General features: G+C 45.7%; 1 protein-coding gene across 1 annotated transcript in view; it reads left to right on the top strand.

Annotated features, from left to right (window-relative positions):
* Window positions 1-27,780, top strand: part of kcnh5a (potassium voltage-gated channel, subfamily H (eag-related), member 5a) — a 109,408-nt gene that overhangs the window by 9,221 nt on the left and 72,407 nt on the right. Inside the window, exons 2-6 of the mRNA XM_062550265.1 lie at window positions 3,350-3,473; window positions 10,358-10,464; window positions 12,280-12,408; window positions 21,945-22,060; window positions 23,636-24,028. Coding sequence (XP_062406249.1) covers window positions 3,350-3,473; window positions 10,358-10,464; window positions 12,280-12,408; window positions 21,945-22,060; window positions 23,636-24,028 — 869 coding nt within the window. The remainder of the gene's footprint in view (window positions 1-3,349; window positions 3,474-10,357; window positions 10,465-12,279; window positions 12,409-21,944; window positions 22,061-23,635; window positions 24,029-27,780) is intronic.

Raw genomic sequence — 27,780 nt, 5'->3', positions numbered from 1 at the left:
ATGGTGGTATATACGGCAGACATGACTGATAAGTTTATGCTGGATATCACTGGCGCCTTTCACTGTAATGAGTGAGATTGAACAAGACTCCCTTCAAGACCTTCGCCTCTGAGTGTGTGTGTGCTGACAGGACTAATTACTGTGCCTGGGCTTTGCTGGCCCTCTGGCTTGCTCGTGTGTGGAGAATATAACGCCATAACACAGACTCTCGCAAAATAAAAGAGAGAGAGAGAGAGGGAAAATAAATGAGAAGTGATGATTTGCTGAAAGTAAGGAAAAGGGTGAGGATACAAAGCCCATGACAAAACGACTCATTGCTGTCATCCTCTCTTTCTTCTCTTCTCTCTCTCACTCTCTCCAACTCTCTCTTCCTTTTCACCTCTCTCTCTCTCACACACACCCTTCCTCTCTCTGTATCCACTGTCACCTCTTTTCTCTTTCTCTCTCCCTCTCTCCTCCCCTCTCTTCCTATATTTCTGTCTCTTTCCATCTCTCTCTGTCTCTCTCCATCTCTCTCTTTTTCTCACTCCCTTTCTCTCTCCACCTCTCTCTCCCTTTCTCTCTCCATCTCTCTCTTTTTCTCTCTCCATCTCTCTCTCCCTTTCTCTGTCCCTTTCTCTCTCCATCTCTCCCTTTCTCTCCCCATCTCTCTCTTTTTCTCTCTCTCTATCTCTCTTTCTCTCTCTCCATCTCCATCTCCATCTCTCTCTCTCTCTCTCTCTGGGTGGTGGATCTGGGTCGCTGGGGCCCCGGGGCCGGACTCCTACTCCCACTCTCCTGGCCCCTTGACCCTGGAGGCCGCGGCCCGTGGAGCAAAAGGCCTGGTAATGAGAGCCGGGGAGGACAGCACCTCCAGGGCCCATCAGACAGCTTTAGTCTGCACTGCCTGTAGTGAAGAAGCAGGATGGAGGGAGGGAGAGAGGGAGAGATGGAGAGAGAGAGAGAGAGATTTGCCATGTACTGTATTCAAAACATTATATGTAAATGTCCTTATTTTCCTTTAACCTCTTATGTGTACATTGAGCTTTGGCAATAATGTTTCTGAAACTTTCATGCCAATAAAGCTATATTGAATTGAATTGAATTGAATTGAGAGAGAGAGAGAGAGAGAGAGAGAGAGAGAGAGAGAGAGAGAGAGAGAGAGAGAGAGAGAGAGGGAGGGAGAATACAAGGGAGAGAGAGAGAGAGATAGGCAGAGTAAGAGGGAGAGAGAGAGAGAGAGGGACTGGGAGAATAAGAGAGAGAGAGAAATGGATAGATGGAGGTAGGCAGGCAGATAGGAGGGGAGTGAAGGACAGAGCAACAGTTATAGTAAGAAATAGAAACGAGTGAGAAAAAAAGAGATGGATAGACAGAAGAGGAGAGGAAATGAGAGGATTAGAGATCAACAAACTGAGGGACAAGGGCATAAGAGAGAGAGAGAGAGAGAGAGAGAGATGGATAGAGGGAAGAAATAAAAGGGTGAGGGGAATGAGAATAGCATTAAGGGAGTGAAAGAGAGAGGGAGTGAGAGAGGCCAAGAGTATTAGAATCTATTCAGCCGGAGAATGTTGCAGCCACCCCCATTTAATGGCTGTGTCAAATGCCCCTTATTTGCTCTCTTCCACTCAGCTTTTTCTCGCTCTCTCGTTCTTTTTCTCCCTGATCGCTCCATTCCCCTCACCCCTCACCCCGCCACCCCACTGTCAGCGAGCTGCTTGTGTGTGTGTGTGTGTGTGTGTGTGTGTGTCTGCCTCTGTAGCACTGTGTGGACATGCCAGAGCATCAGAGAAAAAACACAGGCAGATACTGTTATACTATGTACGTGTGTGTGTGTGCGTGTGTGTGTGTGTGTGTGAGCTGATATTTATGCCTAACTGGAGACTCCTTATTATGCCCAGCCACCCCCCCCCCCCCCACCACAAATGGTGCCCTGATTTGTTTCCAAAGCTGTGCCATGTTGTCCTCTTTTGTCTGGCTATTTTTATCCACATATTTTTATACAGCTGACTCCTGACTGCGTCAGTGGGGATTGGTTAGTGGAGGCTGGTGGCGAAAGTAACAGGACTTTTTTTTTTTCGTCCCCCTAACGTGCTCGTGATATAATAGGCATGGCGCCTCAGAGGATCGGGCCACAGCTGCTAATCAGAGGTTTGGGCAGGCCAGGGGTGGACGGAGCTGTGGTGTGTGTGTGTGTGTGTGTGTGTGTGTGTGTGTGTGTGTGTGTGTTTCCCTCTCTCTCTTGCAGCTGCACCTGGACCATCTTCAGTGCTATGAGGAGATGTTTTTTTTATTAGATTCAGTTAAGGCGGCAATTACATCCGTCTCTTGGCTTTGGGGATGCTCTGGAGGAATGTGCCCTCTGTTAGTCCACACAAACAATGGCATAGTGGAACGTGCGTGTGTGTGTGGGTGTGTGTGCGTGTGTGTCTGTGTGTGTGCGGCTGTGCGCGTGTTTGTGCGTGTGTGTGTGTGCATGCATGAATATGTATATACACGTGTATACAATACATATGCAATATGAGTACTGCATTCTCAAATGCACCATGACGAAAAGTTAGATTTTGCATAAAAAGAGAGAGAGATTTAGTTCCAAGCATGTTCTTTAATACTCTTTCCCCCTATCTTACAGCCTCTATTGTTTCTGTGAAATTGATTTATACTTAGCTTAGTCATTTTATTTTTTTATTTTATTTTTTAGTGACACTCTTAAGTCAAATTAGATTTATAATACCTGCTGAGGAGAAGTCTGGTTGTTAGTGCTGCCAAAGTCTCCCTTGGGTTTTTTGCTGTATATTCCATTAAATTCATCACGTAACAGCCTGATGTTTTCTTGTTCCTCTGCCAAGGGAGCTATGCTTTAATCCAATACTGTATACCCAAGAAACTCTATCGGATACGCTCATCAACTGCTTTCTGAAATGCATATACACTATCTGAAATTAGATTGTTGCGTTTAAAGCAACACTGTGCCACAATTTTTCACTTTCTGAGGTATATGCTTGAGCCAACTCATTCTGGTAACATCATCAAATGCATTTTGATGGTGTACAGTATGGTCAGGACAGATAAACACATGTGTTGTTGATGTTCTTCATTACCACCCAAGATATCCGCTATGCAATTCTGTGCTCCGGGCTGAAACATAGCAAAAAGTAAAGAAAACCTTTGGTGATTGTATCGTCAAAAGACACTAATTAGCATGTTAGCAAACTTCGAGAAGTGCTAATAGGACCCTGAGTGTTTTTTGTAGTGTTTCGTATGCCTTTTAAGTAACACAACTTGCATAGTGCTACTTTAATTGAAAACTCCCTTAGTTGGAGCCTTTAATTTATGTGTTTTTGTGTGTTTTTATTTGCTTTTGATCCAGAAACCAGTTTCCTCCTGGGGAATGCCCAGATCGTGGAATGGCCTGTAGTGTACAGTAATGACGGATTCTGCAAGCTGTCTGGCTACCACAGGGCAGAAGTCATGCAGAAGAGCAGCACCTGCAGGTAAGTGGTTCCTGGCCCTGTCCGTCATCCGTTACTAAGACCCGCCTCTTTCCCTTTGAGAAGTACAAATCAGAGATATTCTTACAGTAAAGGCCGAGATGTTGATCTTGGAAGTTTTCCTATTCATGAAAGGGTAATTTCTAACAGGCTTCATCTCGGGCCTTCCTGTAAGCTGTGAGAATCCCTGTGAGACACTGTGGTATCAGTTCTCCGGCATAACATGACTGTACTAATGTGCCAAAGAGGTTTTAAAAGACCATATAGCTCCTTGCCATCTTTAACTGTTTTATGCTCATAACACACTGATTTAAGGAATTGAAATTATCGAAAACTGTTTGTTCAAACTGTTTGTTCAAACTCATTCATACCATAGTCTGTCCAGCAAATATACATATGTGACCATGTATGCCAGGATGTACAGTAAGAGTTATGTACAGTGGTGCACAGCTCTGACAGAGGGGTGTTTTACTGTATATTGGCCTTTTTTTCATTTGCACAATGCTGTAAAAGCCTTTGTTTTCTTTATACTGTGATGTCTGTCAACAGAAAAAACATCCACTGCCTTGCAATCAACCCTCTCCACACACAATAATGTGTAACTGTGTAGCGAGAAAATAGTGCTGCCTTGTGCAGTTCATTAGAAAATGCCAATAGAGTAAACTGTCGTATTGACAACAAGACAAACCAGTTTGACTATTTTGACATGAACAATGGCTTCAGAACTTGTCTTTTTGATTGCATTGGCAGTTTCATTGGCATAAGTATTTGCTTTTGAGGCATAAACAAAGCATTTTGAGCAAGATACACGCTTTTGCAGGCAATCCACTATGTGGAGCAGTTTGCTGTACAGTACTTGTTTTGAGAAATGCACATAACTGTTGTGCAAATGGTAATGTTGATTCAAGAAATACACCAAAGTGACTATGAAAACTTTAACGACAGGTGTTTTGCCGTAAAATAGCCATTGTCAGTTTCTTAAGTACGTTGGGTGCTGCCGTGGAAAGTGCTGTTAAAATGATTCCCATCACAGTGGAAGGGACACAGAAAGTCATCAGTGGCATGACTATATGTAAATAACGGTAGCTAATTATAAAAGGCCCTCGATGAGCCAACTGTTTTGTGCACTCGAAGAACAACGGCTGGATGTTAAAGTGAGACAGCTTCTTGTCTGCTGTTGTTGATGGTGCCGTGGCCGTGAGGGTTCCGTCCTTGGTCATACAGTGGAACCCTTTACAGCTTAGATCTCTCAGGCAATGAGTTCTTTGTTGATAGCACAGTAACATTTTACTTGTAAAGAGACATAACAGATGGTTTGTTGATATTCAAGTTACAGTCTTTCAAACTGTTGTTGAAATGCCAAACATCATCAAAAACCAAACCCAACCCATATTCTAACAACAATTATGAATAGGGTTATATAACCCTATTCATAATTGTTGTTAGAATGTCAACATATAGTTATAATCTGAGCATCTATATGTAACCTGCACACAGCAGCACCTGGGATCGGGAGTCGAGCACACTAACAATCCAGCTAAAAGCCCAGGCTACTGGCTTTCATGCCAGCAGCGCTCTTGAAGTGTCGGGGAGTGAGGTTTACTAACGTTCCACAGCACAGCTAACTAGCCGGCACCTGTTACATATAGATCTATAGGAGACCTATAGTCTGTAGGTGTGACTGAAAGTACTAGCTGAAGTTACTATATGAAAGCTGGGCTTTTACTCTATATCTCCTGTTCTCTTCCATTTGACAAAGGCTGAACGAAGCGCAGCATGAACACAGCACAGTGAAGAGGAGGGGTGTTATTCTGCACTGTCAGAGTGCAAGAAAATTATCCTTCATTTGGATCCCAACCCATAGCTGCTCAGAGAGTCTTTGAAAAACCTGAAATAGCTTAGCAGCCTTGGAGGAGGTGGCATGATGGACGTGTGATGTGAAGCTGCTGATATGTGCTGTGCAAGTTAAGAAAGAGCCTTGACAGACAGACAGACAGATAGGCAGGCAGACAGACAGACAGACAGACAGATAGACAGGCAGACAGACTTATATCTGGCTGTACCCTGAGCCAATGGCAATAAGAGTGAAATGACATTCTCATTCACATGGTTTTGTGAAATCAAGGAAGGAGAGGAAAAGCATACATGTAGCTGTTGTCTTGAGTATACTCAGGCCTAGACACAATGCAGCATTGCTCATTGTTCAGCATGGAGATCTTGTATGGGGCTGTGGCACTGAAGAGCTGAGGTTAGAGCTTAAGTGTTGATGAATTTACTACAAAATGTGTGTTTACATTTCTAGTCTTCAGGTGCATTGTTTATCCTTTGATGCCAATGAATAACAACAAGCCCAACTAATGAGCAGGATTTTCTTGCCAATGCTTGATGAGATATTCGACTTTCACCTAATGAGAAAGGAAATCTAGCCGTTAGTGTATATGCTGTGGATAATGGATGTGTTCCATGAGTTTGTGTTAGCTAGCGCAGATTCACCTTAGATTCCCTGATGTGGGAAAACTGTCCCTCCTGATTCTCCCTTCAGCCAGGAAAGCCTTTATCTCCTCAGTCTGCTCTGTGTGCTGCTGGACCTGGGGCACACCTTCCCCATGCATGTCTTTCTTTCTTTCTTTCTTTCCTTCATTTGTTCTTTCATTTCTTCCTTTCGTTTTTCATTCTTTCTTTTTATTCCCCTCTTCCTTCGCTCCAGTGACAGACCTCCCACTGTTCCCGCCCCCAGAGTGATCACCTGGAGGCTCGTTAACGCACGATAGGCCCTTGGTGCTGCCAATCACTCCTGCACAGGAATAGTAACACCCACCCACTCGTGAAACGCCTAGCCAGCTCTGGCCTGATGGTCCGCTGCGTGGTGGTGCGGTGTCAGGGGGATGCCGGGAGAGGGTGAGATGGTAGGAGGGTTCTGTCAGATAAACACGCCGGGAGGCGCTAGTAGGAAGTGATAGTGTACATTGCTAGCAAACGTATACCGTTGATACCTCCGGCAAACTCCCACCTGTTTCCGCTGGGGGAGGCGAGGGTTGGGCTCGTCTTGCGTTTCCGAGCCTCAGGGGCTGATGGAGGTGGGCTTGTATATGTTTCCGGGCCTTAGGGACTGTCGGAGGTAGAGGTAATTGGCAGGGTGGAGGTGTGGTGAGCGAGTGGGCACGGCTTTACGTTAAGCAAGTCATTAGCCAGCCATGCTGCTGAATTAGTTAACGGAAACAAATAATTAACTCCTGCACTAACGAGCCAGAGGTAATAACAAGCAAGCTTGTATATTAGGACAGTAACAACGTGGTGTAATTATCTTTTTTTCACACTTGGAGAGGCTAAACATGGCCCCTCTGACAAAAATTCCTCAAGTACAAAAGCATCATCTATCTTGTAGTCTGTAGCTAAATAAAGAAGGATAAGCACATTTTACAGACTTGAAGTGCAGACCAACACACTTTTGTACTTTTACACACCTGAACTGACCTCCCATTCTCGGGGGGAGCATCATTCTCCTTTTCTGATTACAGCTTTTATAGGAAGACCTTAAAGGGGACACACGATGAAATGTTTTTTTAGTGTTTCACTGCTACGTTTGGGGGACTCACAAATGACAACAAAACTCAAAGCATGCAAAAAAAAAATGAGTTTATAGGGCTGGTGTCTTGGTTTTGGGCTTGATTGATGGCTGTCACTGAGAGACGGAAACCAGCGCTCAAACTGAAGTTGATGGAGGCTGGTTTAAACTCGGCTTCCCTCAGACTCCTCAGGAACGGAGCACACCTGTCCTCTTCCGCAGCACACCTGTCCTCCTCTCCCACAGCCCAAAATATCCCCCTCTGTCTGCACAGAGGCCTCTGCTCCTTGGACCGACTAAAAGCCTGAGACAGATCCAGTTACTGTTGCCATGGGAATGTAAGATCGCACAACCCTGCTTTTAGGTGGGTGTGGGGGTTGACCCAAAAGACAGACTGAAAAGGTATGATTTTAACAGAAGCAATGATCGATGTAAGGAAGTAGAACATAGCCAATAACCTTTTAGATTAGACTAGATTAGATTTAACTTTATTGTCATTGTGCAGAGCAACCTACAAAAACAATGAAATCCGGTTTGCGTCTAACCAGAAGAGAAAAAAAGCATAAAAGTGCAACATATATATAAAGTATAGACAAGTGGTGGTTCGCAAAATCTGGAGAGACACGGACCATTGCGATGCGTACGTGCCACCATCTTGGACACGCTAACCTGCTATGATTTATCACATGTCAGGTCCTAATAAACTGGTATACCGTACGATATACAGTGTACTGTAGTTATGAGCGCTAGCATAGGTCGTGGTTTTGTCAGCGTCCCCCCCCCAGAAATTTTTGGTCACCGATTCCTAGGACACTGGAACATATGCAACTTGACTGGCATGTAGCTTCCATAGGCTGAGAAGGAATAGTGTGGTCTGGTGAATAGCCTCTGGTGCCCACTCCCGGCACTGGGTCCCTGGAAAACTGGGACGGCTGAAAGCAGTTTTCGCAGAATAATACAAGAATCATTGTGTCCAAGATGACAACATTGTTGTGGTATTTTTTGAGCCACATCTACCCAGCTCATAAGTCAAGTCAAGTTTATTTATATAGCGCATCTCATACACAGAGGTCATTCAATGTGCTTATAAACACATAAAACCTCATTAATTAATCTTTTGATGAGATTTATTTATGTATGAATTGCTAGAGTAGAGTGGTGATCTACAGTACATTTCATCCTCATCTCCATCTACACACTAAGCACAAGCAGGCTTGTCGCACGCACGCACACACACACACACACACACACACACACACACACACACACACACACTCACACCGCCCCCCCCCCACTCCCCACACACACATACTGTACATGCATGCAAGCACACACACGCATCCTCACACACACACATGCAGAAAAAAAACATACTCCCTAACATACACACTTTATCACCAAAGAATACTTTGTCTGCTGCAGACTTGCCTTAGTGAGAAGTGTGATGTATATCCTGTGGAGACAACATACAGGATCTGGTTGTACGTATATGCATAACTATAATGTGCTTATACATGTAAGTGTATAAGTGGTATCCCTTTGCTTCAATGCTGCTTCACACTTTGCTTGAAGTACTGTAGTTGTGGGTTACAGTTTAAGTTATCTGTTTTACAAACGCCTACAGTAATAGCATGATGGTGTGTCTACTTTATGCTGTATATTTCTTAGTGTTGTGATGGAACCATTCATCATGCGTGTGCGCATCTCCCCCCTGCAGAGGCACATACGGTAGCTGTCATTAGATTGTCATTAGCTCTGTGTTCTCTCTCTCTCTTTCTCTCTCTCTCTCTCTGTGTGTGTGTGTGTGTGTGTGTGTCAAGTCAAGTCATTTTTATTTATGTAGCACTTTTTTGTGCAGAGTGCAACCCAAAACGCTCTCAAGTGTGTGTGTGTGTGTGTGTGTGTGTGTGTGTGTGTGTGTGTGTGTGTGTGAGTGAGAGAGAGAGGGACAGGATTATATTAAAAAATCCAGGGAGTACACAGAAATGCATCAAAATCTTGCCTGTAGGCCTGTAGGGTAGAACTTGGAAGGTTCCCCTATAAAGGGCATCCACATTTTAACCCTGGTGAAAGTCACTATAGTGCCCTTTTACAAAGAATAAACACTCAGAGAGAGAGACCATTTTGAATACTTGACAATGAATTCAATGGACACAACATGACACAACTCAAACATGTTTAAAACAACCCACATGAGGCTTAACATATAAACAAATGATAAATTAGCACTATAGCTCATAGAGATTACAACGTACAAACAAAACGAGTGGCTAGCATTCATTTTGTAGCATAGCATGATATAGCATAGCATGGCTAGCTTACAGAAAAAGTGAAAACTGCCAGGCCATAGAGATAGGAAGGCTAAGCTGGCTTCCTAGGGATGCAGGAGGATGGGACGTGCTCGCAGTGCAGTGAGGGAGTAGTAGAGGATGAACGACATCTCCAAATGATGTCCCGATTTGGAATATTGAGCAATAAAGACATGCTCTCCTGTTTGCTATATCTGAGCACAGAAGTTGCTAAAAACTATATCATTGTAGCATGCCATAAATCAAGAAAGCAAATGATACTTTATACTGTATATAGTTTATTTTCTATCTAAATGTTAGCACGTAGATAGCACATATGTTTAAATGATGTATTACTTATAAACAATTGTTATTCTATAATTATTGTATTATCTATTGTATCATCTGTTTGTATTTTTACATTAAAATAGGTTTGCTTTGACAATACTGCTTGACTAAGTAGGCCTAAAGCCAATAAAGCTCCTTTGAATAAAAACTTTGAGAGAGAGTGAAAGAGAGAGTGGAGGAGAGAGAGAGAAAGAGAGAGAGAGAGAGAGAGAGAGAGAGAGAGAGAGAAAAAGAGAGAGAGAGAGAGAGCTGTCGTTTGTGCTCTGGTGTTTGTCCAATCCCTCCTCTTATGTCAGGATCCAAAACATGCCGTGTGTCAACCGGTGTCAGCAGCCCTCGGTCGGCTCTCATACACACGCTCAATTAAGTGCTGTTGGCAGACATGATGGGTGTCGCAGGGCCAGGATGTTTGTGTCTCGCACAGGTGTGTGTACATGCAGCTAACGCTCTCTCTCTCTCTCTCTCTCTCTCTCTCTCTCCCCTCTCTTCCTCCCCCCCTCTTTTTTTAATCTTTGTCCTACCCCCTCCATCTCCCTCTCCCTTTCCCCCTCTCTCTCTCTTTCACTCTCCCTCCTTCTTTGTTTCTGTGTCTCTCATCTCTCTCTCTCTCCTCCTCTCCTTTCTTTCATTGTCTACGCCCTCCCCCCACTCTATTTTCACTCATCCTCACCCACTCTTGGGTTCAGTTTTATGTACGGCGAGCTGACAGACAAGAAGACAATAGACAAAGTCAGGCAGGCCTTTGACAACTATGAGTCCAACTCTTTTGAAATCCTGCTCTACAAGAAGAACCGTGAGTAGTCCCTTCAGTAGGCCACTGGTCGATCTGAGCATGCTCCTCTATGATGTCTGTCTATCTCCACCTGTCTGCCTGCCTACCTGTCTGTCTGTCTGTATGACTACGGAAAGCAAAGAGGCCCAAAACAGCTGCTGCAGTATCCTCTGTGTGTCTCCATGGCCTCGCTCCATCCCATCTGGCTGTTCTTTTTAGACACTGCACGTAACTGGCGTCTGCCTGCTTCTAATCCCCCCCCCCCCCCCCCCGCCAACCGCCCCAACTGCCCCATCCCTTGTCCCGGTGTTGTCTTCGAAGACGTTAAGTGGGGATTTGTGTTGGAGGCTCAGGGGTTCTGTTTGCAGTGACAGAGAGGGGAAGAAGTTTGCAGTCGGCCACGAGAGAACATGACTCTTTCTCTTAGAGTGCTTTAAAAGTACAGAGTGCCTCTCTGGTTGTCAGGAAATAAAAAGAATAGGTCTAGACCTACAACATTAGCTACTGTAATTCTGTACAGCCCGGAGAATGGACAAGAGTCCCAATATGCCTGTGCTTTTCGTATCTCATATTTCATCCTATTTGTGTATGCCATTTTTTTACATTCAGGCCTATGTAACATATTTGTTACAAAGACCCCAAACAAAGAATTTTGGGTAAAGCTTAAAGCAAAGGATCTATGATTTTAGAAAAAAGTTTTAAGTAAACAAAACTTATCAAATTGAAAATGACTACATCCTGGACTCAAAAGCTGTATGTTTGAAGTGCTCGTTAGATAAAGCCTTGACACTCTAATGCATCAGAGTTCCTTTAGTTATTGTTGTTTTAAATGACCATTTAAAACACTTCACAAGGCTTCACAAGTTGTGTTTTGTCACTCTACTGTAGCTCTATGGTCTTTGTCAGAGGGCCAGCGTGCCCTTTAAAACAACGGGTCAAAAAGAGCACGCTGGACTCCTTAATCCACTTGGTTCTGTGGCCCATGGTCACATAATTAAAGGAACAAAGCTAAATCACTCGAGGCTATTTCAGTTAATGATCACCAGGCTCTCAGATCTGATTGAATAGAGAGCTTCACCTCTGTGGGTGCCAGACACTCTAAAATCAGTTGAACCTGTTTTAACTAGCTGCTGTTTGGTCACTGAATGGCTCTCAGAGCTCTCTGGACGCAGTCGAGAAGTCGCGCCCCTCAGATGACCCGAGTCCCTTTCTCCTTCTCTCCATTCTGCATTCACGCAATCTCTTTCTGGTTCCTCTCTTCTACTCCGTGGCTTTCTTCTCTTTCTTCCTTCCTCATGTGGCAACTCTTCCTCTTCTTTGTCCTACTCTCATCCATATTACATCCTCTCTTTCTATTCCTTTTGTTCTTCCTTTTATCCTCTTCCCATCATTCTCCTCCTCCTCTTATTCCTCCTCTTCTTGCCGTCCTTCCCAACTTTCTCCTCTCTCTCTCCCTTCATCATTCTCCACCTCTTTCTCTTCTCCCACTACTTCCCATTACTCCCCCACTCCCCTATTCTCCTCCTCCTCTTCTCCTCCTCTCCTCCTCCTCTTTCCCTTCTTTTTTTCCTCTTCTTGCTGTCCCTCCCAACTTTCTCCTCCCTCTCTCCCTTCATCATTCTCCAACTCTTCCTCTTCTCCCACTACTTTCCATAACCCCTCCATTTCCCTCCTCTCCTCCTTTACCTCCTCCTTCTCCACCTCTTCTTCTTCTCCCCTTCTTCCCATAACCCCCCCATTCCCCTCCTCCTCTTCTCCTCCTCCTTTCCCTCCTCCTTCTCTTTCTCCTCCTCCTTCTCTTTCTCCTCCTCCTCCATCTTGTCTGTCTTTGTGCAGGAACGCCGGTGTGGCTGTACATGCAGGTGGCCCCCATCAGGAATGAGAATGACAAGGTGGTTCTGTTCCTCTGCACCTTCAAAGACATCACCGTCTTCAAGCAGCCCATAGAGGACGAGACCACCAGAGGTGAGCTCTCTCTCTCTCTCTCTCATCTCTCTCTCTCTCTATTTCTCTCTTTCCATTCCTCTTCCATCCTTCTCTCTTTCTCTTTCTTTATATCTCCTCTCTGGTTCTTTGCCCGCTCTTCTTGCCCTTTCGTTCTCCATCTCTGTCTTCTTCTTCCTCTTCTTCTTCTTCTTCTCTCTCTCTCCCTCTTTATCTCTCTCTATCACTCTCTACACTGCTCTATAGAACTTTGCTGCAGATGCCAGTTTCAATTAATTCTCCCCTGATCCCTTTATTTCCAGGGAGCGAAAGAGAGGATGACACAGGTAGGTTAGCATGAGTTCAGTTATTCACTTATTCACTTATCCCTCCTGTAGACGTGTGTGGCCTTAATCACTTTACACTTGACAAATGCAGACAGAAAAAAAAGTTAAAAAAAAAAAAAAAAAAAAAAGCATGACAGCAAGATCTGTAGAACAACATTACAAGGATAATAAAAGACTGACTGGCTTTATTTATAGTAACATCAGACGCGCCTCATCAACGCCGTGCTTTTTGAAGCGCTTGCTTCTCGTGTCACTTTTTTCCGAAACAGGAGTCCGCCTCAAAACGAGGGGAGGTTGAAACACAAGCGCGAGAGACGCTGAGCGAGTCTGAAGGCTTTTGCTGGGTCAATTAGAGATGCGTTATCCGGTTTTTCGTTTTTTTTTTTTTCTGGTGCCCGAGCCACAAGCCTGGAGCCAGGAGCCGCGGGCCTCCGCGAATGGAGGAGAAGCGACCGGCCAAAAAAACCGACAGACAGACGAGCTGTCGGTACGCATTTGAGCGCGCTCCGTTTGACTGAGGGGGAGGGCGAGCCGCCAAGCGTGGGGCAAACGCGGATGATTGATGGGCCATGTCATATCTTTCTCTTCTTTTATTGCCACTGTCTCTGTAACTCTCTCTCTCTCTCTCTACCTCTAGCTTCCCTTCTCTGTCCTGTCCCTCTCTCTTTCTCTCCATATCTCTCTCACCCTCTATATTTCAATCTCTCTTGCTCTCCTTCACTCTCTCTCTTTCACTGTCTACCTCTCTCGCTCTCTCTCTCTCTCTCTCCCTGTGGGGCTCATCAGTGCACCATTGCCCCTCAAGTCTGATGTTTGCTGGCTCGTGCCCCTGCTAAGCTGAAGCGCTTGTTCTTTGACGAGACTTCTGACCTGATGCACAGGGGAGCCACGCCCGCACAAGAATGGCTGTCTTTCTCTCTCTCTCTCTCTCTCTCTCCCCCACCCTCTCATTGTCTCACACACACACACACACACACACACACACCTGCACATACAGACGCGCATATACACACTTTATTTCAGTCATATTTCAGATGCACACATAATCACACATCTTGCACAAATACACACAAGCATACACACACACACACACACACAAACAGCCTCCCTGTCCCTTTTGAGAGGCGAGATGACAGCGCATGTCATTCCATGACAGTGCACCTGGGTCTGGCTGTGCCTGCGTGTAAGGAACCCAGCTCTGGAATCTTCCATGGCCGTCGGGAATAGGAGGCAGGACTCTGGGACGTGAAACCTCCAAATCGTGCCTAACATCAGCAAAACACAAAGACGATGGTATGCTCCTTGGACCCAGCGGACCTCGTCAACCCGTCCCCTCAAATCCCACCGTGCCGCGTTCCCCCATGTTTTGCCTCAGGCTCTTCACAACGGAGAATTCATACACACCGCCACAACTTTAATAGCCAACCTTCTACCGCCCAGCGACTGTGTTCAAACAGAGGGCTGGCGATTTCAGGAGGTGTTACAAAATGCCCTGCCTGAAGACCTCCCAGTGTGTTTTAGTAGAGGAGGACAACCACCCCCCCCCCCAAAAAATAGAGAAACCCCCCTCTCCACAAAAAACAAACAAATCTGCGCTCTCTCTATTCTTTTTGCCCCAGGCTGCTACCTGTCAAACAGTCAGAAGACCAGGGGTGTGTGTGTGTGTGTGTGTGTGTGTGTGTGGGGGGGGGGTCATGGGGGAGTTGGGTGGCTGTTTGATGGACAGACCTCTAAGACTTCCCCCAGACAAGCAGCTCATGTCAGTCTTGTACCTTGGTGCGGCGGTGACACAGATTCACAGACATGCCTCTGAAGAGTCGTGGCAGTCGAGTACACAGAGCAGAAACAACACGAGACAAGATCTTTGACCCTGTCAAGCTAAATTCACGGCGTTTGTGTATTTATATCTTTGGTTCAAACACAGTGTCATGATGCTCCCTCCCTCTGATCGCTGCCTCACATAGCCTACTCTTCTGCATGTTGGGCGCTTATAGCGCTTGTTGCGAGTTGTCGCCTCATTGGGAATGAAGAAGCATTTTCAAGCAACATTTTCAATTTCTTCTTCTTCAAAAAAAAACATGTTTGTGTTCCTTTTAAGTTAAGTGACAAGAAACACATGCGTATTTTGATGACCCACAGCAGTGTCAACTGACGCAATTGACATTTGTCTGTGCTACTGCAATCCCAATGCAAGCCTTCAGTATTCTTGTGCAAAAATTGATCTTATCTCCGTCCAACCAAAGGGCTGCACGGAACTCTTGTACTGTAGGCCAGTTTTGACTTGCGGGCTGGAAGTTTGAGACCACTGCATCATAACGATCATCATAAACTTGAGAATGATGGAGTCTGAGATATTATTTGTTATAAATTATTGCTAATTATCGTTAATTTGGAGTTATTATCATACCCATATCCAGATATGAAACATCGTCTCATAACACCTTGTCCAACACTGACTGTTGAGGGAATAGGCCTGCCATGTGTACGCCTCTATGTTCAACAGGCCAGACTAAAGTGTGCTGTGGACCCAGCGGTGTGAACTTCCTCAGCCGTGCGACAGCAGGTGGTGGAGGCCAACAACAACAGCCTAATTAAATGTGATGAATATAAAGTCCTGCCTACACCTGCTGTTCTGGTTTCTCACCTGCGGACAGCGTGGGAGGGGGTTTGTAGCGTCCGGTGCAGAGGCTAATGCGGCCCCCGGACCTTACCGCTCTCGCCTGGAATGAGGCGGTTTAGTGTTGAGGGCAGTCGACGTGGCGATGCCAGCTTGAGAGCGCTGTATATAGATACTTTATAGATAAGCCAGGTAGCCGGGTAGACGACCGAATGAAAACGTGATGTGCGTTAGGGAACGTTAGGGGAAACAACGGCAAGTGAAAAACTACCTCCACTTCCTTTCAATCTTCACTTTCTGGTGTAGAGATGGAAAAATAACATCTTCTGCAGTAGCCAGATGAAGGTTCCCTAAGCTGCTGTAACACATACAGTATGTCTGTGTTCAAAAGACATGTCAATAAGCTCACCTAAGCCATGGATTTCACAGAGACATAGACGTCAGCAGCCTCCTTTCAGTCTTACCCCAGGCAAAATAATTGGCTTGCCTATAGACACCAATGTCTGTAGGGGAATCATGATTGGTTAATGGTGCTGCCCTGTGTTACTGTAACAGGAAGTGCCAGACAGGTGTTTTTCCCCCAGAGAATCTATTTTGGTATGGAATATTTATAGCTGATAAAAGTCAAAACTTTTACAGCGAGTCAAAGCGCTGGCCTTCCTCAGCAGTAGGATCGTTCGGCGTGAGGCGTGTTTGCCTGTAAAGATGCCTGTTTTGTAATTAGGCCCCCATTGCGTAATGGAGCCCTTTCCCCGAGGAGGATTTCCGTGCCACTGTCTCACTTCACCCTCGGAGCAGACCGAACCCCAGGCATAATGACTATAAGAGGCTGTGTGTGTGTGTGTGTGTGTGTGTGTGTGTGTGTGTGTGTGTGTGTGTGTGTGTGTGTGTGTGTGTGTGTGTGTGTGTGTGTGTGTGTGTGTGTGTGTGTGTGTGTGTGTCTATATGTGCGGATTGGTGTATGTGTGTCTGTGTCAGTGTTCGCATGGGTATGTGTGTGTGTGTGTGTGTGTGTGCGCATTGGTGTATGTGTGTCTGTGTCAGTGTTCGCGTGTGTGTGTGTGTGTGTGTCTATATGTGCGGATTGGTGTATGTGTGTCTGTGTCAGTGTTCGCATGGGTGTGTGTGTGTGTGTGTGTGTGTGTGTATGTGTGTGTGTGTGTGTGTGTGTGTGTGTGTGTGTGAGAGCGAGTGGAGGGTTCGAGCGGAGGAAGCAGTGATCCCCACTGGGGCGCCGTGCTTCACTCATGAGTAAACAGCCGCGCTCCTGAGGCCTGACCTCGGGGGAACGCCATGAAATATGCACACGTTGTGCAGCACGCCGGCCCAGGCACACACACACACACACACACACACAAACACACACACACACAGGCCCCGCCACACACACCACCATCGTTCCCGCTCCAGATGAATGCATCCGTGAGGGTCAGGCACTGGATGCCAGCCTGTAGATCAGGGCGGTTAGTCCTGGGAAGTGGTTTAGTGTCAAACCTGGGTCAGTTATCATAGAGTAGTGCACGGTGAAGATGGCTGTTCTGATGGCTGATGAGGTTTACCGCTCACTCCAAGTTAGCTTACTCTCTTTGGCCACTAAATCACATCGTATTAAAAGTAGTGCCTCTGTGTGTTTGTGTGTGTGTGTGTTTGTGTGTGTGTGTGTGGGGGGGGGGGTTGATGTGTGTGTCTGTGTTTGTATTCTCTGCATTTTTGCATCTTAGTGTGTCAAAGCCTGAGACCTTTGGTGGGTGTGTGTAGTATATCTTAAGAATGATCAGTAGATTAGTTGGCACCTAGTGGCTGTGTCAGGGATTGATATGTCAGACTGACCTTGTGAGTCAGTGCACGAGTTCGGACGACAACAAAAGTCACATGCAAAGTGCTTGCACATACTTTGGACTCCAAGGGTGTACAATAACTGCTATAACCATAAGAATACAACCGTGGGGATACTGTATCTCAAGACCCACCTCTCATTGGGTGACCGGTAACTCAGTAACAGTAACGGCTCTTAACCCAGGAGCCCCCATACTTACCGCCTCATCTCTCCCCACTTTATGAGAAAGGCAAACTAGTCAACCTTGAAACATTAAGGCGGCGGGGGGGGGGGGGGGGGGGGTGTAAAAAATAACCATAACCACAACTGCTCCAAACCACATGCACTTTATCTAGACTTTTTTACCCTCTCGGGGGGAGTGCCCTGCTTTCATGAGAGTTGTTTGCGTGCTGCCATGCCAAGTCTTCTGCTCATTCTCTCTCTCTCTCTCTCTCTCTCTCTCTCTCTCTTTCTCTCTCCTTCCTTCCTTCCTATCCAGCTCTTTCTCTCTCTTCACTGTTTTTCTTTTTTTCCCTTATCTTTCCTCTTCCTCTCTTTTTTTTTGTTTCATTCGCTCTGTGGCTCATTACTCTGCCATTCGTTTGCCTCTTGAGAGGGAGACTAAGGCTCAGTTCTGGCTCCACTTTGGCCCGGTACCGGGCCAGTTCCTGCTGGGGGGGCACATCTGGAGCTGATGGACAGCTGTATGTAGTACCTCTCCCCTGAGTATATATGTTCAAGGGACTTCTGTCTGGAGCAGCTCCGGAGACTTGGGACTCACCAGCCCAGAATCATAAAGCTGAAAGCCCCAGTGGAGACTCCCACTGGACCCCCCCCCCCCCCCTCGCGTCCTGACCCTCCCCCCTTACACCTGTCCCACTCGTGGGCCGCTCCCCTCAGGGATTTCCCCAGCCTGTGTCGTTTCCTCGCGGTCCCTGGGAAGCATAAGGCTTTCTCCTCGTTTGGCCTCTGTCTGTTGTAGGGGGCTATGGATAGGTGAGGGTAGAGGTGGGGACACACCAAAGCAGACAAAGCAACATCAATAAGGGGTGGCTGAGTTAAAAGAGTTCAAGCCGTGTGTGTGTGTGTGTCTGTGTGTGTGTGTGTGTGTGTGTGTGTGTGTGTGTGTGTGTGTGTGTGTGTGTGTGTGTGTGTGTGTGTGTGTGTTGTGTTTGTGGGGGGGGGGGATGACAGCAAGCCGATAAAGAAGAGCAGGCGGCTAATTAGTTTGTTTTTTCTCCACGCGTCCCGAGGGCTGTCCGAGATGAGAGGAGTCCAGCCTCCAGCACTAGCTAGTGGTGTGTGTGTGTGTGTGTGAGATACTGGGAGATGCTGTAGGTGAGAGCCGGAGCTACTGTAGACAGACAAAGTCTAACACCTTCAGCAACACTAATATTCGCTAACTCACTTATTATGCACAGCAGATTAGCAGTCAAAGTGTTGCCGTTGGTGACAGGTCTCCCACTACCGCAAGGACCATCTCATTACAAAAGCAGAATGATTATGTTCTGAGCGCTATTGTGTAACAAAAAACTGCCCACGACAACAAACAAAAACACAAACAATAACTTGATCAGATGGTTCATTTTGAAGGGAATGGAATGACTCACTCTGTTCCTGATTCTGATTCATGATCCTCTGTCCTGCACAAGTGCTCGTCCTGTTCCTCTGACTGACTGACAGACAGACAGGCAATCATGTCACCGATGCTAAGTGCTGTGTAGGCATGCGGACTAAATTGCCTTCCCCCTCCATATGCTTGGCTCGTTTTTTTTTCTCCTTCTCTCTCGCGTGCCCGACTGGAAAAGAACGGAGACGGTCCGACAGCTATTTTCGTCCTCCCCAACCAATCAGTCCACACGGCTGACTTCCCCCTTCCTCGCCATCTCAATGAGCTGATGTGGACGTGGACTCAGAGACCTCCGCTGTGACAGGAGGAGGAAGATGAAGAGGAAGAAGGAGGAGAAGAAGACTAAAAAAAGAAGAGAGAGAGAGAGAGAGAGAGAGAGAAGAGGAGTTAGAGGAAGATCAGAAAGATGGCCCAGACTTTAGGTGTCCTCAACTATTGTGTTCTGCATACGTAATTAATCAGTATAGTATACTTTTTATATTCATGCTGTTACGCAATGTATTTTGAATTTGGTTTAACATTAGTCCTGGTAAGACATAGTGCTATTCTGGTGTTAAGGCCCAACTCCTGTGACCACAGCATGAAAAGGGGAAGTGGACTCCTTTAGATGAAAAGTTTTATCCTTTAAACAAAGGAAAGGCAAAAGAAAACAAAAACAGTGTCAAAGGGGGAATATAAATTGGCAACATGCATGTTGGCAGGAGATGTATGGATTGTAGCATGGCCTAAATCTCATGGCATGGTGTGTAAAAGAGATCTGAGGGCAATATCAATCGGCTGAGAGGGATCCATGAAAGTCTTAAGGCTCATTTATGCTCGCTGTTAAACACAGATATGGATACGGGTGCAGGGGGAGGCTTCAGTCCGTTCATTTTGTCCGTATTTATTTGCACGTTTCCTGCAAGCTTACAGATACGGACCGAATGACATTTGAAATGGACACATCTATTTAATATTTTATGAAAAGGGAGCATAAATTAGTCTTAATACAGACAACAACAGTACTGTATATCTCAGTTGTGGACAATCCTTTCCCTTTGCTGCCAATGGTCCAAGCTCAACCACTGCAGAGACTAACACCCTGTGCAGTGGGATGTAACAGTATGCCTTTGAGTAGTGCATTTTGTGATGTATGGGTTACATATGTAGACGGTAATAGGATAACTTAATGTAAAGTGGGATTGGAAGAAATAGAAGCAGCAAATGAAAAAAGGGGAAAAAACCCCTCACTTTCCCATCTCTATTGCATTGTTATGTTTATGCATCCAGTGGAAAGGGCTTTAAATCAAATCTGAGAATGCTATATAAGGTATATCCAAGTCAAGAGCACTAATGCCTCATCGAAGCAATTCTGGGGTTTTATTTCTGTACGTCCCCGTTTTTCCTATATTTAGTAATTCAATAAAGGGGCTGGAAGCACTTCTCTCGAAATGGGCCATTTCCTTTATCGTCTGTTTGGCTTTGTTTCAAGCGTTCCGACTACGCAGGGGTCAGTGTTGAGCGAAGTGAATAAAATAAGCATAACCGCCGCTCGTGGTGTCGACCAGCTGTGTGCTCAGATACGCACAATAGAGCCTCTTTTTTTCCCCTCCGCTGGCTAACTAGTTTGTGCGCAGTTTGTGGTGATCCTGAGGACACTGGCTTCAGAGAGAGAGAGAGAGAGGGAGAGAGGGAGAGAGAGAGCGGGAGAGAGAGAGGGAGAGAGAGAGAGAGAAGAAACTTAGCTTATGCAGAGAGATTAATGAGAAGGGGCATCAAAGGAGGCAAACTGCCCCAGTGTGCACACACACACACACACACACACCCACATGCTCATATGCCCACACTCATACACACATACAGTACACACATACACCATGCACATACTGTACACATGCCCACACTCACGCACATGCACACACACACACACACACACACACACACACACACACACACACACACCGTCACACACACACACACACACACACACACACACACACACACACACACACACCCCCACATGCTCATATGCCCACACTCATACACACATACACACATACATACACCATGCACATACTGTACACATGCCCACACTCACGCACATGCACACACACACACACACACACACACACACACAGTCACACACACACACACACACGTACACACACACACACACACACACACACACACACACACACACACACACACACATATACTGTATATACACAGACAGACAAACACTAATACTGTATATATTAATATATGCACACATGACAAACACATATGTACACACATGCTCTATCTCTCTCTCTCTCTCTATCACTCACTCACTCATGCATTCTTTCACTCTCTCTCTCTCTCACATACAGTACACACACACACCCTTCCATAACAGTGTTCACCTGAGAATCATAAAGAGGCCCTTATATCCTTATATGTTTCCCTACTGTAGATCCACATGTACCCACCCAGAAGTAAACATAGGAGGATGTGAAAGAGAGCGCATCTGAGTAACACTGAGGAGAAGGACAACTAAACCCAGGGCCGGAAACCGAGCAAAACACATTCGCTGAGAATGGATCACCTCACAAAGTGGACGGGGGGATAGAGGGAGGAGGATAGAGGGAAGAGATAGACGTTACAAAGATATTTAGGGAGCGTGTGATGAAGCGAGAGTATTAGCGGAGGGATAGATGAAGGAAAGGGAGGCTGTTTCTCACTGGGAGAGGAGGAGAATGAGTCCGGAGGGAAATAAGTTTGCTGGGATTCTCTGTGGCTGAGAATGAGTCTGCCGGGAGGAACCTAGGAAACTGCTTGATTGTGTGTGTGTGTGTGTATGTGTGTGTGTGTGTATACTGTATAGATGTATATGTATAAGGTAGAGACATTTGCTCATACAAATACATTAATTATGTGGAAATGTGAGAATGAGAGCCTTTTTATCAACAAAACACACATAACAGAGTGTAAGGCTTCCTTTTGCTGTAGGGTACAACTCTTATCACAGGACATTGATGTGTTGTTGTCTTTTGTGGTTCTGCCATAAGCCATCTCTGTCGTTCCATCGTCGTCGTTGTTTGTTGCGGTGAGACGTTGACCTTTTGCCTTGTTGTCGTTTGTGGCTCCTCAGTGAGAAGTTGTTGTTTGTTTGTTTGTTTGTTTGTTTGTTGCTGTTGTTGTTGTTGTCAGGATGGACCAAGTTCGCCCGCTTGACTCGGGCGCTGACCAACAGCCGCAGCACCCTGCAACAGCTGGCTCCTGTGAACAAGACTGAGGTCACCCACAAACACTCACGACTGGCAGAGGTGAGAATCTCACACACACACACACACACATGCGCACGCGCACACACGCACACGCACACGCACACGCACACGCACACGCACACGCACACGCACACACACTACCTAATATAGCAGAGATTGAGCAGTACTTTATAAGTCTCTTTGCACTTGGTTTGCATAACCCAGCCAGTTGTAACCCCCGCAGAGCAAGTTTATGCACATGACCCAGGCTTCCAAATGCAAGCACAGTTAGTTTACAATGAAAACCAAGATCTGTGATCGTCTCAGTGAGTGGCTGATATTTTAACATTTTAGACACACACACACACACACACAGGCACAGTCAAATTAAAATGGGCTGTCTCTTCATTTTGAATCCACATAAAGTTACTGTATGTCTCACGTATGCACACACATGCAAGCATATGCACAGATGCCATTAAAACGCTTTTTTTTTTTTTTTTTACTTTTTTCTTTTTCTGGAAAAGTCGCCCCCGCACCACACAGTTGCACCCACACACATTCAGGTTGAAAAACCTTGTTTCATGAGCAAGAACCTTGTTTCTTGTCTCAGTTCTTCGTCTATACATTACTGGATAAAGTCAGCTGATCAGAGATCTTATGCTACACAACATATGTACATCTCCGTTTGTTTTTACCATTAAAATAACCAAGTGCTGGTACATTCTACCCAAAACAAAAAATATATATACAGAAAATATGTATGTTGACCTGATTTTATTTGATACTGCATTTCCTCAAATGCATTTTTCTCATACTAAGCCAAGCTGAGCGTAATGGTGGAAAAACATCCTGGTCTGCCATATACTGCTTTTACGTCGACTCTATTCGACACAAGGCTGTGCGTAATGCGCTCTCTCGCTGTCGCTAGAATTCACTTTCTACTTAACACTGATGTATGTAGCATGTCAGGGAGAGAGACTCTTATGGCCCTGCTGAGTTGCCGTCTTATTTCCCATGATGCCTTGTAACCTTGCATGCACCCCCCTTTTTTAATAATGCATGCGCTAAGTTAATGGGCTATATTTGAAAAGGAATAAAACCAGAGGCGGACAATGCTACGCTGTCCAAACCCTGAGCTGAATGCTCATCCTCCACAGTAGGCTTACAATGTGCTGCTATGCAAGTGGTTTCGGGTGCCAGTTAGCCGACATTCTCTGGGAAAGTGACAGTACCATTAGTGCTGTTTTATGCCTTTCAGATACACAGATTCAAACAAGCAAGATAGGGAAACAGTGACAACTGTTTTGGTCGCTTGAGGGTCACTACTAATTAAGTTTATCAAGCACTGCCATTTGTGTCTGACACACTCTGATTCTCTGTTTGCGTGCCCGCCCTAAACCAATCTCTTCTTTCTTTCTTTCTTTCGTTCTTTCTTTCTTCTCCCCTTCTTTTGTCTCATTCTTTGATTATCTCTCATCTCATGAGTCATTTTCCTTTTCATCTCGTATTGTCTGTTTTTTCCATATTTTCCATGTATTTTCCCCCCTCTATCTCTCCTTATTTTCCTTCACTGTTTCACCCCCCCCCCCACCCCAACCCCAACCCCCTCCCCCTCCTCAATAACACCCCCAGGCTCTTCAACTGGGCTCTGAGATCCTGCCCCAGTACAAGCAGGAGGCCCCTAAGACGCCCCCGCACATCATCCTCCACTACTGCACCTTCAAGACCACGTGGGACTGGATCATCCTCATCCTCACCTTCTACACGGCCATCATGGTGCCCTACAACGTCTCCTTCAAGACCAAGCAGAACAACCTGGCCTGGCTGGTGGTGGACAGCGTGGTGGACGTTATCTTCCTGGTGGACATCGTGCTCAACTTCCACACCACGTTCGTGGGGCCCGGCGGCGAGGTCATCTCCGACCCCAAGCTCATCCGCATGAACTACCTGAAGACCTGGTTCGTCATCGACCTGCTCTCCTGTCTGCCGTACGACATCATCAACGCCTTCGAGAACGTGGACGAGGTACAGTACGCTGCCGCTGGTGTTGTGATGATTTACGGGGATCTCTTCTATTTGGGGATTGTGTTGGTTGGTGACTAGATGTTTCTGGATTCTTTTTTTTTTTTTTTTTTTTCAATTTCAATTTAATTTCACTTAGAGAGCGCCAGAACATTACACATGTCTCATGGCGCTTGGGCAGGGCTTGGTGCTTAGCTGCTTCTGGTTTCCAAAGATGTGGTTGGTGACTAGATGTTTCTTAAACATTACACATGTCTCATGGTGCTTTACAGAGTGTTAAACATGCAGAGATTCAGAGCGGGCCCATGAGTAACAGGGGCTAGGACAAAGTCCCTATAGTTCTTGTTCTTGAGATAGGGATACACTCAGGTTTTAGACATGTTGAGTGGATCGTGACCATCCATCAATAATTGGATGATCCCCTGTATACAGAGAAGTTGTTATGATCCCATCGGCCATCTTGGAAAGGGTCAGGGTTTGGTGCTCAGCTGCTTCTGGTTTCCAAAGCTTCTCCATATCTGCTGACGTCTGGATCCATATTATGGATTCATTTGGGCTTTAGAGGTGTTGAGAATGAGTGTGATATAATGAAAATAGTTATAAAAATGGAAATGATTTGATAAACCCCTCCTTATAGCTTCTCAGTCCTTCACCGTAGAGTATAGCACCCCGTGACTTGACTACTGACTAGCTCTTTGAGAATGCTAATACTCATGAATGGAGACAGATGGTGATGGTCATGAATGATGACAAATCGAGCAGTCCTTCACTATTTGATCTTTGACCTGCATCCTGCTGTATAAATGGTAAATAAACCTCCAATATACATAAAGGGATGTTTAGCACTAGAGGTCATTCCATTGCTTATATCTGTCTGAAAGCCCCATTTTTTTTCTGCAGTGCCTCATTCATATTCGAGTGGGGTCCAACCACAGCAATAGCAGTGATACCAGCGCGGCACAGTTGAGCAGCAGACTATCTATTGTGCTATTGTTCCAATCCGAACGCTCCCTCGCCGGGGACTGTAACGCGTGCGGTGCCTTGGAATCGCCGAGTCGAGTGGCTCTTAACCGCGGAGCCACCAAGCAAGGCTCGTTTCCACCCCAAATTGTACAGGCTTCATCCCTGAGGGCCTTTGGCACAAAACCTTTTCCCTGTGCAAACACAAGAGACAAGAAACAACGCCAGTGTAAAATAATTTTTAAAAAAAAAGAATTGTTTGTGTATGTTTGAAACGACGGCAGCTTGAAAAAATCCTGCGTGTCTGCTGCCGAGACAACGTGTGTGTTGTGCAGTGGGTTCTTTATTCCCGTCATGGCTGATAGCCTCTGTCCTCCTAACAATCAGTGTTGTATTGGCTCCTACTGTAAACGCGCTGCTATAATTAAAATTGATTCAGCTTCTCATTGAAGTCCGAGCGATGATTCATATTTGGATATGAAAAGCTATAATTACTTCTTCATTTGATTCCCTATCAATGTTTATCAGCTAGAGAGGTAGCAGAGTTGTCTTCTCTCTGCTTTGTTGACTGCAATCTTCCGGCATTCTTCCGAACTCCCCCAACTCTCATCATCATATCCATTTGCAACACAGTGCAAGTTATGAAGTCACAGCGCTCTATGCTTCGCTCGCAATCTAGCCCTTTGCTTTACCTCTTTCAAGACCAAGAAGGAGCCATTTTAGCAAACAATGCAGATAAAGAAGATGTTGCAATGCTCTTGAAATCTCTTTATAGGCCAGCTTGTACAACATGTTGGCCTACTTAAAGGCATAATTCTCAACTCTCATTGTCTTAGAGAACAATGGGTGTTCACTGGGTGTCAATAGATTTTGGAATGAGATTGTCTATAACTTCCCCATTCGGCTTGGTTCGAGTACCTGGCACTTTTTTGAGACATTGATTCTTCTTTACCTCTATGAGGAGGACATTGATGAGTATTTACGAGCCCTGCAAGGGAATACATAGATTACAGAACAAACAATATCAAAGAGCTTTGTGACTACTAGATCATACACAATTCCAAATCTGTCTTCTACACCTGTACCTTTATGTTCTAAACTTGTATTTCCATGATTGGCACACACACACATGACAAACTTGAACCTCTGATCAAACCAGGAAGAGCAGCCGAGTCTGTAAATTTGTGTACGAGAACATTTGAGAGAGCGATGAAAAGGGCGTAAAGTGGAGCTCAGAGAGAAGATGCCCCCTGACCACACACACACACACACACACACACACACACACACACACACACACACACACACACACACACACACACACACACACACACACACACACACACACACACACACACACACACACACACACACACACACACACACACACACACACACACACAGACTCACACACACACCCCACCTCACCCCCAAACCCTGGGTGCCCTCTCACCACAATGCCTGTGTAAATGAGCTGGGTATGAAATGAGGACATCTGGGCATAGAGAGCCTACTCGGCAACTTGCAGGTTCCCTCATTTGCAACAGTAGAGTAGCCTGCTCAGCCTTGGGACTTTATTAGCGTAGCTTGAGGGGTGTTTCCTTGTTTCCTTTCTCTCTCAAAAATAGCTACCAAATAGCACAGGACTGTGTCTCTCCAAACTGCCCAGAAGATGTTATGTGAGTAATTGGACTATTGAATACAGTAGATATGGCTACATTCAGGGATGTGAGAGTTTTTGAACTGGGATTTTTTCCCCCCTCCTTGATTCAGAACTAAAGTTATTACAAAGATCCTTTCATTTTCAATAAGTTCATTGATTAGAAAACCTTCAAAAGTTTGACATGACCTACTTTTTATATCAGTCCCCCCCCTCTTTCTCTTTGGTAAAATGTAATACTCTATTCATAGCCAAGTAAATATGCCTGATATATTTATGTAATAAAAAGCAGTCGCTCTCAGCCACACTCTGATTGTTTCCCTGGTAACAGGCATCTTCTCCCTGTAGGACTCGGTGCATAAACCCCAGCACTATCCACACACACACACACACACACACACACACACACACACTCCCCCCATGCCCCCAGCCCCCATCCACCCCCCGGAAGCAACTGAGTGCAATAAAGCCCCCAAAATTACACCGAGCAGAGATCTCAATAATAACGCGGTGCTGCGCCGGTGTCACTGGAGTCTCTGGCGCCTCAGCCCAATCAATCCTGATGCACTTAAAGCGCTATAGAGCCTGGCGTTTATTGGAGCAGGCCTCATGCAGCCATGATTTCCCATCTAAAGTGTCCTAAACACTTCTTCCTTCCTTCCCCCCTCTCTGTCTTTCTTTCTCTCTCTCTCTCTCTCTCTCTCTCTCTCTCTCTCTCTCTCTCTCTCTCTCTCACACCAGACATCTCCCTTTCTCTCTCTCTCTGTCTCACACCAGGTTTCTTTCTCTCTCACACACATACCAGGCTTCTTTCCCTCACACGTACACACTTCTCCACACTTCTCCTTCCTTCCTCTCTCTCTCTCTCTCACACACACACACACACACACACTAGGCTTCACTCCCCTTCTCTCTTTCACGTTCGCTCCTTCTCCTTCCCCTTGAATATATCAGAGATGCACAGATCTCTGTGTGTGTGTGTGTGTGTGTGTGTGTGTGTTTGCATAAGGCATAAGTCCGTGTGTGTGTCCATGTGTGTGAGTTTGTGTGTGTATGTATGTGTGTATGTGTCTCTGTGTGTGCAAGTGCATGTATCTCTGTGTGTGTGTGTGTGTGTGTGTGTGTATGTATGTGT

The sequence above is a fragment of the Sardina pilchardus genome, chromosome 12 (genome assembly GCF_963854185.1).
Source record: "Sardina pilchardus chromosome 12, fSarPil1.1, whole genome shotgun sequence".
In the NCBI taxonomy this organism is placed as follows: domain Eukaryota; kingdom Metazoa; phylum Chordata; class Actinopteri; order Clupeiformes; family Clupeidae; genus Sardina; species Sardina pilchardus.
This window is presented reverse-complemented; position numbering and strand designations above follow the sequence as displayed.